Source organism: Cucurbita moschata, unplaced genomic scaffold (assembly GCF_002738365.1).
Source record: "Cucurbita moschata cultivar Rifu unplaced genomic scaffold, Cmos_1.0 Cmo_Scf00014, whole genome shotgun sequence".
Taxonomy (NCBI): Eukaryota; Viridiplantae; Streptophyta; class Magnoliopsida; order Cucurbitales; family Cucurbitaceae; genus Cucurbita; species Cucurbita moschata.
The window spans coordinates 2,548,789-2,567,012 of record NW_019268530.1 but is presented as its reverse complement, the minus strand read 5'-3'; the positions used below and the strand labels follow the sequence as shown (position 1 = coordinate 2,567,012).

General features: G+C 35.3%; 3 protein-coding genes across 5 annotated transcripts; 2 read left to right on the top strand and 1 right to left on the bottom strand.

Moving 5' to 3' along the window:
* The first annotated feature begins 1,997 nt into the window (after positions 1 to 1,997).
* On the top strand, positions 1,998 to 3,773 carry LOC111452857 (F-box protein PP2-B10-like). Its single transcript, XM_023093772.1, has 3 exons — positions 1,998 to 2,519; positions 2,998 to 3,116; positions 3,222 to 3,773. The coding sequence occupies exons 1-3, from the start codon at positions 2,178 to 2,180 to the stop codon at positions 3,760 to 3,762; spliced, it is 1,002 nt and encodes a 333-aa protein (XP_022949540.1). The 5' UTR covers positions 1,998 to 2,177; the 3' UTR covers positions 3,763 to 3,773.
* Positions 3,774 to 6,699: 2,926 nt separating this feature from the next.
* LOC111452800 lies at positions 6,700 to 14,250 on the top strand. 2 transcript variants are annotated; one of them, XM_023093696.1, is made up of 3 exons: positions 6,701 to 6,837; positions 7,007 to 7,113; positions 12,139 to 14,250. In XM_023093696.1, exon 3 carries the CDS (start codon positions 12,200 to 12,202, stop codon positions 13,985 to 13,987), a length of 1,788 nt encoding a protein of 595 aa, XP_022949464.1. In that variant the 5' UTR covers positions 6,701 to 6,837; positions 7,007 to 7,113; positions 12,139 to 12,199; the 3' UTR covers positions 13,988 to 14,250. The 2 variants fall into 2 exon arrangements, with proteins under 2 accessions (XP_022949465.1, XP_022949464.1); XM_023093697.1 differs by lacking the exon at positions 7,007 to 7,113 and having other exon boundaries at positions 6,700 to 6,837.
* A 775-nt stretch (positions 14,251 to 15,025) lies between these two features.
* Positions 15,026 to 17,308, bottom strand: LOC111451988 (pentatricopeptide repeat-containing protein At3g02650, mitochondrial). 2 transcript variants are annotated; one of them, XM_023092493.1, is made up of 2 exons: positions 17,210 to 17,308; positions 15,026 to 17,099 (listed from the first exon to the last, which is right to left on the bottom strand). In XM_023092493.1, the coding sequence occupies exon 2, from the start codon at positions 17,002 to 17,004 to the stop codon at positions 15,265 to 15,267; it is 1,740 nt and encodes a 579-aa protein (XP_022948261.1). In that variant the 5' UTR covers positions 17,005 to 17,099; positions 17,210 to 17,308; the 3' UTR covers positions 15,026 to 15,264. The 2 variants fall into 2 exon arrangements, with proteins under 2 accessions (XP_022948261.1, XP_022948262.1); XM_023092494.1 differs by having other exon boundaries at positions 15,026 to 17,094; positions 17,210 to 17,305.
* Between the last annotated feature and the right edge of the window lie 916 nt (positions 17,309 to 18,224).

Genomic DNA, 18,224 nt, shown 5'->3' with positions numbered 1-18,224 from the left:
GAAAGAGTGTTCTTTTTTTATAAACCAATGATCGTTCTCTAAATTAGTCGATGTGGGACTTTCATCATCCAACACCTCCTCTCGGACAAAGTACGCCTCCCCTTAATCGAGACTAACTCCTTTAAAGTCTTAGTCATTTTTTGAGGAGGCTTGACTCCCTTTCTTTTGGAATCCTTTGTTCGACATTTGAGGATTTTTCAGTATTTAATTAGTTTGTATTTTCTTTATCGGTAAGTATTAGTTAGTAGCTTGTATCTCAATTCTATTTTTCATTTTTAACATAAGTAACATAATTATGTTACAGCGGATTTTTAAGTCGTTAGGTATCGAGATTTCGAATCTTCATTTGAATTATGAGCATAGGACGGAGAGTGTCAAAGTCATTAAGTGTCGAATTACGAATCTAAATTAATGTTTGAACTAACTATTTAAATTTTTTAAATTTTCAAATATGGGCTTAATTACTAAATGGAGCAGTATTTATGGAATTAATTTTAAAAAATTAAATAGTTATCTAACGAGAATTATATTTTTGGAAGCTATTTATACGATATTATTATTATTTTATTTATTTATTTATTATTATTATTTTTAAAAAAGAAGTTTACATTATTTTAGATTCTAAATTAAATAATAAACAATAAGTGTTTTGTTTTCTTTTTATTTTCTTTTATTTCCTTTGAGAAAACGTGAAAAATAAAATAAATGTTAAATTACGAATTTATTTACCTTAATTTAATTGTGCTCTGCATTCTATGTATAAACCATACATAAAAATATGTCACAAATTCCCAAGTAATAAAATAATTGATATAAAACTATATATTATATTAATTGATATAAAACTATATATTATATTATATTAATATAAAACTATATATTATATTCAGGTTATGGAATTTGTCGGCATTGATATGGTCAATAAATGCGTTAGAAGACAGCATGTGTTCACATAATTCTTTTAAAATTATACAATTGTTTCCATTTTTTTATTTTATAAAATTTAATAATATTCACAAAAAAAAATAATAATAATTTTACGTTACCATATCATATAATTTTTTCATTTATTTACCATAAAATTCTCAACCATTATTTATTTTAATTTTTTAAATAAATATAAATTATTTATTTTTAAACCTTAAATTAAGATTTTTAATTTCAAAATATTTTTTAAAAATCTAAAATGGGTCAACTTCTCCCTACCTTAAGTTATATGTCGTAAGCGACCATGTAACACTAATTTCAATTTCTCAAAGTTTTCAAAACTCTCTGCCCCGTTTTTTAAAATTTTCTTCTTGAACCGGGGCCAAAGCCTCGAGCATACGTCGTTTGGCTGTAGGCGATGCAAGAACAAATAGGCTTAACTCACTTGTTGCGGGAAATGAGTGTCGCACAATCGCAAATCCACTGCCATCAAAGTGCGATTGTAACAAATATAATTTTTTTATTCATAAAATGAACAGATGATTTAGTCAGTGTGTTCGATTGAATATGTAACCCTAAAAGTAAAAAATCTCGGGAAAATCTTTGCTATTCTCTTTTGCATTTTTTTTTTTCATCTATATCATAAAGTTGGTTGACATTAGCTGTAATCGCAGAAAATAAGGGCAAACCATGACCCCAAATAAAAAGCTTCGATAGAACAACTAAACGAGCAATCCGACAACTAATGTCTCATCTTAGTCGTACCAAAGTAAGAATGCATCTTTCCGAGTGACCACACGTCACTCTATTTTAGATATCCGTACATTTCTTTCTTTATCATTTAGTTACGAGAATAAATAATTAAAAATAAAATGAGTGTATTAAATTCAACTCCGTAATCTAATGGAGAATTTGTGGAGATTGAATTGATCCATCTAATAAATATATGGCTTCAATTCAATCCGAACTAATTTTAGAGTAAGTTATTATTAACTTAAAATATATACGAATTGGATTGAATTGATGGAGGTGGCGTTGTAATGGCGGAGAATTTAATAATTTATTAGGAGAGAGAGAGTGATGGTTGGGAAAGTAGAAGCAGACAGGGAAGAACCGATGAATTCTTCAATAAATGCTCCAACCTTAACCGCTAAGCTTCCTCTTGTCCTCTCTGATTCTCTATAAAATCTTGAATTCCCTTCTCATTTCTTCCACCGACGCGCCACCACAAGCACAATTCAATCCTCGCAATGGGAAAGGGAAAGGGAAAGGGCAAGGATAAGGGAAAAGCCGCCGCGGACGGCGGCGGAATTTGGTACGGTGGGGCGGTTGACTTTTCGGCGCTTCCTGAAGGCTGCATCGCTCACATACTCTCCTTCACTTCTCCTCAAGATGTGTGCCGCTCTGCTTCCGTCTCCTCCACTTTCCGATCCGCCGCTGAAGCTGACGCCGTTTGGGAACGTTTTCTCCCGCTGGAATATGGCGAGGAAATTTCGGAAGCTGTTTCGAAGGTTTTTCCTCCTTTTGCTTCCAAGAAAGAGCTCTATTTCCATCTCTGCCGCGTCCCTGTTCTAATCCACGGCGGCGCTAAGGTAAAAATTGCACCGCTACAAATTCTAGTTTAATTATCTGGTCGGATTGAAATGAGACTGCCATTATTTGATTCATCCACGCTCATCATCCTGCGATAATTTAGGGAAATTGTGAAGAAATTTTGAAATATTTAGGTTTTGAAAAGCGTGATTTCAGATTTAGGGAAATTGTGAAGAAATTTTGAAATATTTAGGTTTTGAAAAGCGCGATTTCAAATTTAGGGAAATTGTGAAGAAATTTTGAAATATTTAGGTTTTGAAAAGCGCGATTTCAAATTATTCATGAATTGTTCTCGTTACGCTTCTGTTTTAAATTGATAGAGCACTTTTTTGTAATCTTGGTTGACTTTTTGTCTTAATTTAGAGTAGAAATTGGAACTGTTCATAAAGGGATCACTTTTTCTTTTGGATTCAATCCACTTTTCACTTTAAAAAATGAACTAATCCCTAATTTTGGCGTTCTTTAATTGAATTTCAGAGCTTCTCACTGGATAAAAAAACAGGGAAGAAATGCTTCATGATCGCTCCAAGAGAGCTCTTCATTGTCTGGGGCGATGCTCCAAGGTATTGGAGATGGACTTCTGATCCTGAATCAAGGTCAATCCACCATTCCTTAGTTCATAAGTTGTTTAGAATCACTTTTAGTTCATAAGAGTATGAGTATCGAGGCATTATTTGATGATGAATTGTGATGATGAACAGGTTTGTGGAGCTAGCAGAGCTGCTGAGCGTATGTTGGCTTGAGATCAGGGGCAAGATAGATACAGAAATGCTATCACCAGGCACATTATATGCAGCCTATATGGTGTTCAAGCTAACATCCTCGGACGGCTTCCAACGCCAGCCCGTCGAGGTTGGAGTCGGCCTTGTCGGGTCCGAAGCAACCAAGCAAACAGTTTATTTAGACAACGTAGATAGTGAATGGCGACAGCGCCACCCAATTGTGTCGAGGGGGATCGGCCTTTTCAACCTTAACAGACGATGCGTCACAATCGGCACACAGGTAGCTATGCCCCCCCATGAAACCACCAGGAACAATGCCCCAGCCGAGGACTGCAGTCACCGCGTCGTCCCGAAGGAGAGGGAGGACGGGTGGCTGGAGGTTCAGCTTGGTGTGTTCTTCCATGATGGGGGGGTCAATGGGGAGCTGGAGATGAGCGTGTTGGAGGTCAAGGGTGGGCATTGGAAGAGCGGTTTGCTTATACAGGGAATTGAAATCAGGCCAAAAGACTTGAAGACCTAATTATAGAAGAACATCATTTCACAGTGTAAATTTTTGAGAGCTTGTCTTTGAATTTTGAGAGGCTATATATGAATAGTCTGACCACGTATATCTTTATTATAAGATAAATATCTAGATATTTGCTTTCTTAATAGAGGTATCTTTACGCTGTTATTTCTATTTATTTCTATTTACGTATTCACGTGTGGTGGATTATACAAATATTCTCACTATTTATTTCTATTTACGTATTATTCAGATGTTTATTATAAGATAAATATCTAGATATTTGCTTTTTTAATAGAGGTGTTTTTACGTATACTGTTATTTCTATTTATTTCTATTTATTTCTATTTATTTCTATTTACGTATTCACGTGTGGTGGATTATACAAATATTCTCACTATTTATTTCTATTTACGTATTATTCAGATGTTTATTATAAGATAAATATCTAGATATTTGCTTTTTTAATAGAGGTGTTTTCACGTATACTGTTATTTCTATTTATTTCTATTTATTTCTATTTATTTCTATTTACGTATTCACGTGTGGTGGATTATACAAATATTCTCACTATTTATTTCTATTTACGTATTATTCAGATGTTTATTATAAGATAAATATCTAGATATTTGCTTTTTTAATAGAGGTGTTTTTACGTATACTGTTATTTCTATTTATTTCTATTTATTTCTATTTATTTCTATTTATTTCTATTTACGTATTCACGTGTGGTGGATTATACAAATATTCTCACTATTTATTTCTATTTACGTATTATTCAGATGTTTATTATAAGATAAATATCTAGATATTTGCTTTTTTAATAGAGGTGTTTTTACGTATACTGTTATTTCTATTTATTTCTATTTATTTCTATTTACGTATTCACGTGTGGTGGATTATACAAATATTCTCACTATTTATTTCTATTTACGTATTATTCAGATGTTTATTATAAGATAAATATCTAGATATTTGCTTTTTTAATAGAGGTGTTTTTATGTATACTGTTATTTCTATTTATTTCTATTTATTTCTATTTATTTCTATTTACGTATTCACGTGTGGTGGATTATACAAATATTCTCACTATTTATTTCTATTTACGTATTATTCAGATGTTTATTATAAGATAAATATCTAGATATTTGCTTTCTTAATAGAGGTATCTTTACGTATACTGTTATTTCTATTTATTTCTATTTACGTATTCACGTGTGGTGGATTATACAAATATTCTCACTATTTATTTCTATTTACGTATTATTCAGATGTGGTGGATTATACAAATATTCTCACTGGTTTTTTAAATTAATTGAATTAATTTCAAGAATAATGTCGTTAGAAATAGAAAAATTTGTACGATCAATGAGCTAGTTATATATATTGCATATTACATATAGCAAACCGTGTATGTGGTAGACAACTTTATACTCGTGTCAATGGGAAGATGTAATGTATTGACTAAATAATTTTTTAAACTTTAAATTTTTACAAATGATCCCGCCATTTAGATGAAAATAATTTAATTTTTCTTGCACACAATTAAATCAGTCGTCTTCTCAGACGAGTTTTATGATGACTACGAGGTACATCAAGATCATTAATACATTGTTGTGTTAGAATGGACGTTAATAAATCTTGTGCGTAGTTCTCTATTGACGCTTTAGTCTGTTAAATGATGTCAATTAATAAATAACTGAATTTTAACATTAGGAAGATTAAGTAAGGCAGCTTTTCAATGCAAGTATAATGAGCAACGTTATGTATGAGATAGTCTCATCGTGATTGAGTCATACCAATCATAGTTATGTTAATTTTAACATTGTTTATTGCATATCAAAGGAGTACATGAATGAACCGGGAACACATTCGAATGAGAGCAATCTTAAGTATAGGATAACTAAGAAAGGTTTAAAAGAATTACTCGATCATAGAAACTTCAAAGTTAAGCATGATTTGCTTAAAGCAATTCTATGTTAGATGGCGTCCCGAGAGTTTTCTTAGAAAACATGTGAATAAAGACAAAACATGTTGAAATGACTTGTGTTAGTCGGTGAGTACAATTCTCACACTCGGAGCGTGTGTGACTAGGTCATCAGGGATGCAAAGAAATGTCGAGGCTATTGGATGTCGAATATGAATTTTGAACCCTAATCCAAATCAGAATGATTATATACCTTGTAACTTTTGATCGAGAACACATTTTATGTAGAGATGTCTATTTAATCAGCTAATTAAGGCTCCCACGAAAACCCACTCTGACACGAACAAAGAATCTTAGTTTAAACCGAAAATGAGAAAAGGAGGCCGAGACTAATTTCTCTTCATTAGCTTAACCTCGCCCTATCTCATAAATATATATATATATATATATATTTATTTACTTCAGAAAACTATATTAATTATAAATTTTAGTTTTTAGAAATTACATTCAACTTTATATATATATATATATATATATATATATATATATATATATATATATATTATAAAATATTATTGAAAATTAGAAATTATTCCTTAAATTCTTTTTAAATGAATATATATAATTAAATAAAGTTACCTGATAAATAATGGATGAAATTTCGACACGATTCTCACAATAATAAATGGAAAATTCAGCGACGTTACGCATTAAAATATGAGATTTAAATGGAAACAAAAAAAATTTCCTCCATCTACACCTCAAATTTTATGGCAAGCGAGTACTATAATTTAATTTAAAGTAAGAGCGAGAATAATTATAATTATCATATAATAATTTATTCTAAAATATTTTAGTTAATTTCTACTACAAAATATATTAAATATGTTTTATATTTTATATATATTATATTGTTTGTATTTATCATTCCAATCCTTCTATAAATATTTGAATATATAAATGTCACAATTCCCTTGACTTTAGTATATATGAAATGACGCATATGCCCTCTAATGCCTAACTAATTCACACCATACCCTTCTCTTCTCGACTGTACTCTTCCACTACGCCCTTCTCTCACCACTTCTCTCTTGTCGCCGTCGCCTCATCGCCGTCGCCACCGCCGCCGCTTCATCAATTCTCTTCCTCCTCCTTATTCTCAGGTATCTCTCTTCCTATCTCGAATTTTCTTCTGTTTTCTTTTTACCAACTGACATTGATTAGTGTTTCAATTCTTTTCTTCTATCATCTGTAAATTTTCTATCGGAGAACCCAAATTCTTTCCTCGATCCACTTCCTTGCTTGAAATTAATTGTTGATTTTATTTTACAGTGTTGCTATCTTAAAAATACATTTTGATATTTGAAGACATAAGACTACTATCGCGTTTCTTAGAAGGTGTTGGATTCTGCGCGCAAATCAACTACCTTAGCTTTTAGGTAAGTTCTATTTTACTTCACTTTGTGGATTTTGCATTTTGGATTCTGTTTGAATGATAGGAAAAGTAAAATAGACCATTTTTAACATCTCTCTGGACTCTCTAACAGAGAATTATTGCATTGTATCATCATTGAGTAATTTGTGTGTTTGTCTTAAATGAGGGCTGTTCGCATATAGGGTAGCCGATGATAAAATCTTCCCTATTTTTGCATCTTATTGCTACAAATAGAAGTTGAAATAATTCCGCTTTGTAGTCCCTTTTCTGGTGATCTTCTACTTATCTCACACTAGCTTCAAGCAAATGGTACTCTTAGAATCCTTTACCTGGAGGCAGTGGTGACATATTTCCACCAGACCCCATGCATTTGTTTGCCCTTTTTCCTTGAAATTTATGTCCGTTTCCTTCTTGTAGGGAAAAAGACCAGCATATAGTAGTTGGGTTTTTGTGAATATTCATGGTTGGGCAATGATATTTGTAGTATATAACTGAGGGGCTGAAATTCATGATTAGTGCTGAAGCTGCTGAGAACTGTTTCTGTAATAGAGAACACATCATACACGGAGGTCCTGAAGGGGCAAATTTTTTTAACTGAGACTGATAGAAAGGCTATAATACAAAGGGTAGCTATATAAACTCTAATCCTAATCAACTTGTATTGTCCTTTGTGAACTTGTTGAAGGCTGTTAGAACCAGTTTGATGCTTGGTTTGGAAACGTATTTGTTTCTTTTTTACTGGAAAAATACCATGGCTATGAAGAAAATGGCACATAAAACAAAAGGGAGATGAGGCATATACTTAAAAAGATAGCCATAGGGATTTCATAAATTTCGTCCTAAAATAAACCCCCATATTTAAAAAGGTTCAGAGAAAAAACACTTCATAAAGTAACCTTAAACATGTCATAGGTCTCAATGTCTCATCGTCCCCACAGCTTGTCTGGAAGGGTGTAGACTTTCTTTTGTTCCAGACTTCCCAAAGTAGAGCAAGTAGCACTTTAACTAAACAGCCACATAAAAAGAAGATAAGCTATGACTATGAAAATATGTTAATTTTTACACCTTGAGAGGCCCAGTAAAGATAAGAAATCAAAGATGTCAAAGCATTTCTCTCTGTCCTTGAAGACACAGGGACCATACGAAAGTTCTAATAAAGTTCGGTCATAGAGTTTTTTTCTCCCTTGTGAAAGGATGACCAACCATAAAAGAAGAAAGCTCTCATGTACCATGTCATAGTCTTTTCTTCTTCTTCTTCTTTTTTTTTTTTTTTTTTTCAGAATCTATGTCTTCTTAGGGTTGGCTGTAGCTTCCTGACAACACACTCCCTCTTGGCCCTCCTTCTGGGTTTTTCTCTGATGAGTGACCACTCGGGAAGTGAATACTCATCTCTGTTGTTGATGGTCTTGATTACATAATCCATGGTAGCTGGCAATGGATTGTTGGGGGCGAGAGATGAGAGAGAGAAGAGAGAGAATCATTACCAAGGTGAAGCCAACAAGCAATTTTACTACATGAAAGAGGGGAATGAGGCCCCAAGATAAAGGAGATACACATGGTTTTGCGATTACAATGTTCTCATTTGTCTTTTTTCTTTGCATTTCTGCTGTGAATCATTTCATTTCTTGTTAGGGGAAAAAAAAAAAAAAACTTACAAATGGGTATAACAGGGTTCTTTATGAAGCGCATTCCCACTGCCTGGGTGATATCCTAACAAGCTTCTTAGAAAAGGCACTCACCATTTGTGCATTTCAGTTGCTATGAACTACCATATTTGAAAAGAAATATATTTGGTTGGGCTGTAATGGCCTCATTCAGTTTAATGGCCTGAAGGTTAGGCCACAATGGTCTTTCTCCAAGGGCATCTTTGTTTCTGACTTTCTCTGCCTAGAATCTGATATTTGTTTCTTTCTCTACATGGATCATCTTTGTTTCTACCTTTCTTCACATGGAGTCTCCAAATTTTACTTTGCCGGATGGCTTTGTTCTATGTTAACCCATAATGCTGAGGGGAGCCTCTTCACCTTGTTCAGGCAAATACATGCTTCTTTATCTTCATTGCCTGGTAAGAACTGGGCCATGACCCCAATTTCCTAGACATTAGGTGCCCAAGAAGATGTAGATCGATAGCTTCCATTTGGAGAGTCCCAAAAGTAAGAACTAGGCCACCAATGCTCATTACACGAGCATACTAAGAACTAAAGATAATTTGCAATGGATGCCCATAAATTGAAATTTTTATGGTTTTTATTAGATCTAATGCTTCCTTGAAGTGCTTGATAGTGGTGAAGGGATGTCGTTTGGTTCCCATGGGAGGAGATGAGGATGGTGTCTGACAAATTAAGTGATGAATGTGTAGGAATTTTTGCCAACATTTAAACCCCTTTAAGTTCTCTGCTCGATACATGGGATAACCTCCTAGATTCTATGTTTGGTAAATGAAAATGGAATCTTCAAGGGTGAGAGAGATCTTATAAGACTATTTTCTCTTTGGGCTTCAGTGAAAGGGTCTTTTTGTAATTATTCACAAGGTTGTATTTTACTTCATTGAAGCTCTCTTGATTGACTCCCTTTTATGTGGGCTTCATTTGTGTATGTCGGTGTATTCTTTTATTTTTTTTCTCCATAAAAGTTCGGTTATTCATTTTTTAAAAGATACTGAGACGGTTCACCAATATTTGAAGGAAGGATTAAGGCCTTGCCTACCTTCTATAAGACAGTCCATCACCACCTTTATGAGGTCTCTCACTTCTTTCTGTCCTTTCACATTGCATAACTCATCAACTTCCAGCTTATATTTCCATTTGATTATTGACTTATTCTCATGGGATGGAGTATCCCCTGCCTACCTTTCCTATCCGCTTCAATTCTGTAGGCTTCCACAATTGCAATCCAAACTGTGCGAGTTTAATTTAGTAATGGCTGTAGTTCAATCCCACTCAAAGTTTGAGAACTACCTTTTTAACCCAAAACATCTTTTGTTCCTTATCCACTTCAATACTTAAAGGTATCCTTTTATTATTTAAATTCTAACTTTCATTAAGAATATAAAAGACCAAATAACACAAAAGAACCCTGTAACAAAAGATAAAGTACAATAAAAATAAAAAAAGTACGCTGGATTCCACAAGTCCTCCTGCAAACGTTTTTCTCATGAAATCTTCCTTTCCAGCCAAGTAAATCACAAAATTGCATAATAATAAATAAATTGTCAGGGAACTTGACCTTGTCCTCTAGAAAGAGAGTCCAAAATGTCTCCTTCAACGCCACGTGAATGCTCAATCTTTGAAAGCTAACTTGAATCCCTACTAAAACATCAACACACTCTAGTAGGAAAAGGACAGAAGCATGGTAAATGATTTATATCCTCAGCCTCACTACATAATACACACTATTTTAAGCCAAAGGCTCAAAAGGAGATTTTTGAAAACATCCGAGGTATTAATCAATTCCCAAAGCAACCAACCAATCAATTAATTGAATATTTTCTTGGAGATTCTTATTTTGCACGAGGTGAAGAAAGAACAAGCTGAGGATGGAGCCGAAAAGGAGATCAAGTGAATACATAGGACTTACAAGAGAAGCGCCCAAATGGTTCGAAGGACCATAAAAGTTGATCTCTGAAACCAGGGGAAAGAACAATGGGTTGAAGCATAGGCACCAGAGATGTTCATTCCCCAATCTCACAACCCAAGATTTAAGATAATATCAAATTGGTTGTTGGACGAGAGCAAGATCATTGAGTCCCTCAATTCCATTTAAAAAAAGTGATGACTTTGGACAGATTTGGAAAGGAGGCCCTTTTTCTTCTGAACATTCTTTTGCCAGGTATAAAAGAATGTACAAGGATGGATTGTTCACTAGTCAATTTATCCATCAATATATCTCTAAATTGGTGTTCGACACTATTATTAAGTGTTCATTGATATTTCTGATTTATCGTATATATATCAATGAAACGTAAAAAAAATATATCAACAAAAAGAATACCAATATGAACTTACAGCTACTAATAAGGCCTATAACTTATTTAAGAATAGTGAAAATACTTCTTTATTTATTAAATTATTTCTTTAGACTTCTCGGTTTCCATGTTTCATTAAGGAGTATTCATAGACTTTAATATTGTATTCATATATACGTGGCTGTCTTCTTAAAATTTAGATCTGGACATTTTTTGGGACATGAACATTTGATTCCTATGGCCGATTTAGCTAGTAGTGGACTCTTCTAGCTCCTTCCCGCCCAGAGCACTGTTTTCCCTCAAAGTTCTTCAATATTGAGCTACACAACTCCATTATAATATTGTAATCAACAACAGCAACCTTGTTCTCTTGAAAATGCCAAACACAGGCTTATGTTCCAAAACCAGGTCCTTTACATGCCCTCCTTTTCTTTTTGGAGCCCGAATCTGTTACATTGCTGGTAACGATCTTCATTCACAACTCAACCTCTTGCTGTAGAAGATCTTGATCTTTGGGAGCATCTTACTAAACATCTAATTGAAGATGTTCAACTGGTTAACCCATTTTTGGGTCAATTTACTAACTTGAAATTATTAATTGTTTCGATACATTGGCCACGAGGTAGATAAAGAATTTGAAAGGTTGGTAAACAATTGTCTTTCGGATGCATGGATTTTTTTACCTGCTTGATACCATTGGGACGATCATCATTATTTTACATGAATCCTCCACATTCTCACCTTGTGCATTCATATTAGAACTGTAATATCAATTAATAAATTTTTTACATATGTTCTAATCATGTAAAATATTGTCAAGCAGTAGATTTGACTTACCTAATGCTGGAAAACTTCCATTATTTGTATAATTAAGTAGAGTCCGGATGTTTCTCTTAACAAAAACAACCTGGCTTTCTGTAATTGACTGTAGTTTGTAATGTTATATTGTCCAGTAGTTCTTGTTTAAAAAAAAGGATGTTGACAGTTTGTTTTGTTCAACTCAGCTGTTTATTATGGTATCCTCCCCTCTAATATGCATTACTTTCTTTCCCCTTTTGGTGGCAGCGTGCTACAGTAGAGTTTCTTATACTATTATGTGATGCTGGTGCCTGTCTTGCTCTGATAAATGGCTGATCATTCTTTAGTTGTATCTGAAACTGCACTTAGTCTAGTAGACCACACCCTGGTTATTGGACAAGAATTTCCCGATGTTGAAACCTGCCGGAGAATGTTGAAAGATATTGCTATAGCCTTGCATTTTGATATTCGAATTGTTAAATCTGATCGTAGTCGATTTATAGCCAAGTGTTCCAAGGAAGGTTGCCCATGGCGTGTGCATGTAGCAAAATGCCCTGGAGTTCCAACCTTTACAGTTAGAACCCTACATGGTGAGCATACTTGTGAAGGTGTTCATAATCTTCATCATCAGCAAGCCTCTGTGGGATGGGTTGCCAGATCTGTATCAGCACAAGTAAGAGATAATCCACAGTACAAACCCAAGGAAATTCTCCGGGATATTCGTGATCAGCATGGAGTCGCTGTATCGTACATGCAAGCTTGGCGTGGGAAAGAGCGTAGCATGGCTGCACTTCATGGAACCTTTGAAGAAGGGTATCGCCTTCTTCCTGCTTATTGTGAACAAGTAAGGAAAACAAACCCTGGAAGCATTGCATCAGTTTTTGCAATTGGACAAGAAAATTGCTTCCAGCGCCTGTTTATTTCGTATCGTGCTTCAATATATGGGTTTATAAATGCCTGTAGGCCACTTCTTGAACTTGACAAAGCACATCTGAAAGGAAAATACTTGGGAGCCTTACTGTGTGCTGCTGCTGTTGATGCGGATGATTCATTGTTCCCATTGGCCATTGCAGTTGTTGATGTGGAGAGTGATGAAAATTGGATGTGGTTCATGTCAGAGTTGCGCAAGCTTCTTGGGGTAAATACTGATAGCATGCCTAGACTAACAATACTATCTGAAAGACAAAGAGGCATTGTGGAGGCAGTCGAAACCCATTTTCCGACTGCCTTCCATGGATTCTGTCTGCGCTATGTAAGCGAAAATTTTCGTGATACATTTAAAAACACAAAGTTGGTCAATATTTTTTGGAATGCTGTTTATGCTCTCACTGCAGCTGAATTCGATAGCAAAATCGCGGAGATGGTGGAGATCTCACAAGAAGTAATAACGTGGTTTCAGCATTTCCCTCCCCAGTTATGGGCTGTAGCATATTTTGAAGGTGTGCGATATGGCCATTTTACTTTGGGGGTTACAGAGTTGTTGTATAATTGGGCACTCGAGTGTCACGAGCTCCCCATTGTGCAGATGATGGAACATATTCGTAATGAGATGGCATCTTGGTTTAACGATCGGCGTGAAATGGCAATGAGATGGACCTCCATTCTCGTACCCTCTGCTGAGAAGCGAATTGCCGAGGCAATTGCAGATGCTCATTGTTATCAAGTACTTCGTGCAAATGAAGTTGAGTTTGAAATCGTCTCAACCGAGCGGACAAATATTGTGGAGATACACAGTCGTGTGTGCTCTTGTCGTCGTTGGCAGCTATATGGTCTGCCTTGTGCTCATGCTGCAGCTGCTCTAATGTCCTGTGGGCAGAATGCTCAAGTATTTGCTGAGCAATGTTTCACCGTTGATAGTTTTCGCCAAACTTATTCACAAATGATATTCCCAATCCCTGATAAGAGCCTGTGGAAGGAACCGGGCGAGGGAGCGGAGGGCGGAGGAGGGGCAAAGGTTGACATCACAATACGCCCTCCCAAAGTTCGTCGCCCACCTGGAAGGCCGAAAAAGAAAGTTCTAAGAGTCGAAAATTTAAAACGCCCGAAAAGGATTGTACAATGTGGTCGCTGTCATTTGTTGGGACACTCTCAAAAGAAGTGCACCATGCCAATGTGACATTCGGTAGACTGTTGAATATATAACATATATGGTTCCCTCAGAAATGCAATAGAATTAGTGGTCTGTGCAATGTCAATTCTCCTGTAACCATTAGTTCCAAAATAAGATACCAAGTTAATTTTGGCCTGATTACATAGTTTCTTTCTAAGTTTACCATTCTTCCTCATCAACTGTCATTTTAAGGTTTCCCACTCCTTTGTCACAATATCGATATGTATATTATTTATGAGAACTAATATATCTTCGTTTATTCTTCGCCCCTTCTCTTTCTTTAGCTTCATATTTGGGTTGTGCCAGCTTCTTACTTCGCCAAGGAACTTGATGAAAAAGGAAAAGAAAAGTAATATTGATTGCCATTTTGATCGATTATCAGCATATATCAATCAAATTTGTTTCTCATGACAACTAATCAGGGCAAATAATAAAGTGCACTCCAGTTTCTCATCGAGAGATCCTATTGATCCTATAACGTCCCAGATCCACCGCTAGCAGATATTGTCCTCTTTGGACTTTCCCCCGTTAGCAGATATTGTCCTCTCTGGGCTTACCCTTTCGGGCTTCTCCTCAAGGTTTTAAAATGCATCGGCTAGAAGAAGGTTTTCACACCCTTATAAATGGTGATTTATTCTCCTCCCAACCAACGTGGGAGACATCACATATCCAGACTCCAACCGCTCGCTATTTTCTATCCAAAGAACTCCATTTTCCATAATCAATATACAGCCCAGCTTTTACTTGAGCAAGTTATTGTAGAATCTGCCACGGACGTCAAATTCACCCTGTGTCCTTTGATCGAGGAGGTCATGGCAAAGCTCAGCTGATTGATTAAGAATCAGATTTAGAATACTCACCTTTTCTTTTAACTCTACTGTCAACCTAGCCATTCTCGAGAAATACTCTTGATTTGCCAGCTGATTGATTAAGAATCAGGCTTAGAATACCCGCTTTTTCTTTTAACTCTACTGTCAACCTAGCCATTCTCGGGAAATACTCTTGGATCAAAACATAATGCAGTCTCATCTCTCTACAAGAAGATTATTCAATCTAAGAGCAAGAATTATGTCTAAGATGAAGAATTAAAGGGTTTGGGTTTTCCTTCTGAAATATAAAATTTCGTTCACATAACTGGAAACAGGATAGAACAAGACAGTGCCGATTATTAGCAATATCATCTAATATCACCCAGAAAAAAACAGGTATTACGCGTGAAGGAGAAATACTAGAATAGGCTTCCATTTGGTCGAAATACTGGAAGAGCCTCCATTTTGTTGTGCTTAAGCCGCAGTGCTTAATTCTTCCTCTTCCAGATCCTGAACTGCTCGTATAAGACCCCTGGTAATGCCGTTAAGATGCAAACCATTTGCCTCCATTTCTTCAAGCAACTTCGTTGCAGTTCTCCAATCTAAAGCCTTCAAGCAAAGAGATTGGATCAACTTGTTGTACTCATCTGCGTTCGGCTGCACTCCGAAGTCTTTCATCTCACTCAGTAACTTCAACGCAGCGTCGTACTCTTCAAGTTTGCAGTGACTGCGTATAAGTGTGTGGTAGGTTACAGCACATAATTTAGTGTGCTTCTTCTTTGCCTCCCCCAAGACTTTGTATGCCTCCTTCATTTGACCGCCATTTGCGTAACCACTTATAACGACGGTGTAACTGTAAACATCCGGCTTTAGCCCTCTACTCTCCATCAGTTTTATCAGTTCCATTGCCTCCTCTAAATCACCAGCTTTCGAATATCCATTAATAACAGTGTTGAAAGCTGCATTTCCTGGAGGTGGTCCTTCAGCAATCATCTTTAGAAGTAGAGTTCTTGCTTTGCTTGCATTTTTGTTCCTGCACAAACTGCGGATGACCACCATGTATGGCTTAATGGCATGTTTCCGCTCCTCCTTCGTGAAATCATTCAACATTTCCAGAGCCAATTCAACAGTGTCGTCGTCTCGACAGAGAGAACTAATCAAGAAATTCACAGAAGACTGAGGTAGGTTCAGACGTTTTTCCTTTGCCAGTAAGTAAACTGAATGGGCATCTTTTGCTTTGTTTCCCTTACAAAACCATGATATGATCTTACCAACTCTATTACTTTCAGGCAAGCTTCCAGCATCAAGCATTTTCTTGCAGATTGGCCAAGCCCAATCGTAAGAAAGGCGCCTGCACAGCGCTTCTACGGTAAAAAAGTACGACTCGGCATTAGGAACGCAGCCCAAACTCTCAAAACTGTCGAGCACTTCCAGAGCAGCTTTCCCTTTTCCCAACTTTGAAAAAAATGCTATCAACTGATTAAGAATCTCAGCATTCAACAAACCATTCTGCTTTTCACCAATTTCTTTAATCAAACCCCACAAAGAATAAGCATTTCTTTGCCGAAGATCACTGCAAACCAAGTGAACAAGAACATCTACAACACGAGTAGTTACTTCGAACTCTGGATCACTGTTCACAGCCCAGCGGAAAAAACGAATCAAATTCTCACCCAAAATATGTGGGGTTTCGAACACCTTCAAAATAAAATCCTCATGAAGCTTCAATCCCATTTCGTCAAGACTTGATTCAAATGACCCATCAACGGTACTCTGAATCAAAGATAGCACACTTTCTAGCTGTTCTACATTGACCTCATTAACCTCCCCTTCTTCCCCATTCCCAGCAGAAACTACAATATTTTCCTCTAAGAGATCACTATTTCCCTCAATACCCACAGACTCCCCATCAAACTCATGAACTTCTTCACTAGTAACATAGTTTTCAATCAGCGTATCACCACCTTCACCAATCTCCACCGTTTCCGCTGAAACCGATTCAAAATTCTCTGACGACTCAGAATCTGAAGAACTAGAATAATGTTGAGAAAAATACCTAGAGCTTCTGAAGAAACAGGATCCAGGAACCGCGATCGACGTGCTCGAGTGTCGCAACTGAGCTACAGAGTCGGATAAAGGCACGTCCGAGTATCGGGTTACGCTCCGAGAAGCTCTCAATAGAGAAGCTCTAACCGCCACAAGCGACCTCCACATTCTGTAATGGCACTCGCGATCTTCTCAAACACCAAAAGACTTCTCAGTGCGAATGGAAATGGTGATGCTCTCAATTTGCATCACCATGAACTTCACTGCCAATCAAAGCAATGAATTCAGAAACAACATCTTCGATCAAACTAGAAGAAACAAATCGACAATACAAAACAAAAAACCAAGAATAGAGAAAAATTTGAGCACTTACCTCGAAATCTTCGAATGAAACAATGCGGAAATGGAGATCGATGCGGAGGTTTAAGGTGCGGCGGCTAACCGAGAAGTGAAATAACAAACCAGGGTTTTTGCTCTCGCATAATTATTTTAATTAAAATATTAAATTTAAAAATACTTTTTTTTTTCTTTACAAAAAAGAGATAAATAAATAAATCTAAGCCATCATCTTAATCTTCGTCTATGGTCTGATTTTTTTTTTTTTCTCTTCTAATATTCTAATAAATTTTTTATTTTAAAACTAATTTTAAACCTAAATAAAATGTAAAAGACTGATACCACAATTTTAAAATAATAAATTATTTTTTAAACAATTTTTTTTAATTCATCTTCAACTTAAATATTGGTTAGAGATTAAATTTATACGAGAATTTCTCGCAATATTAAACCCAATTATTATTTATTAAAGTTTAAGGGTAAAATTGTTATCGATATTAAATAAAATTGTTACAAATTAAAGTTTTGCAATTTAATGACAAAAAATAAAAATAAAAAGAGGAAAATAAGATTATTAAATTCGTTTGGTCTGGATTGATGGACAATTTTATAAATTTAAATTATAGAATTAGTTAAATTCATAATTGATTGATATCCGATAGAATTGGTTAAATTCTAACCGTCACATGAAATTAATAATTATGGAGTCATTTTATTCGTTTAGGTAACATTATATTATTAAAACATTTTTTTTTTTAATTTTTAAAATACATGAACTCTTCAAAAAAAAAAAGTTGGCAAATAAGTGAAAAAGATCAACGCCACGTGTCATCATCCCCTACCTAATCATTTGTTCTATTCTTTATTTTCAATCTTACGTGTCCAAACTTTGGACACCTCTTCAATTTTGTCATAGCTTTGATGGCTTACGTGGCATCTATCTAAACTTTTAGATTTATATTTTTTTTAAAATATTTAATACATCTCTGTAATTTTGTAGTTTTTTTTTTTTTTTTTTTTTTTTTTTTTTTTTTTTTTTTTTTTTTTTTTTT

What these genes read in the sequence shown, in the direction of transcription:
- LOC111452857 (XM_023093772.1), top strand. Translation starts at nt 2,178, where the DNA reads ATGGGAAAGGGAAAGGGAAAGGGCAAGGATAAGGGAAAAGCCGCCGCG. An exon ending in TAATCCACGGCGGCGCTAAG is followed by an intron (nt 2,520 to 2,997) that starts GTAAAAATTGCA and finishes ATTGAATTTCAG; the next exon opens with AGCTTCTCACTGGATAAAAA. An exon ending in ACTTCTGATCCTGAATCAAG is followed by an intron (nt 3,117 to 3,221) that starts GTCAATCCACCA and finishes GATGATGAACAG; the next exon opens with GTTTGTGGAGCTAGCAGAGC.
- LOC111452800 (XM_023093697.1), top strand. Translation starts at nt 12,200, where the DNA reads ATGGCTGATCATTCTTTAGTTGTATCTGAAACTGCACTTAGTCTAGTA.
- LOC111451988 (XM_023092493.1), bottom strand. Translation starts at nt 17,004, where the DNA reads ATGTGGAGGTCGCTTGTGGCGGTTAGAGCTTCTCTATTGAGAGCTTCT.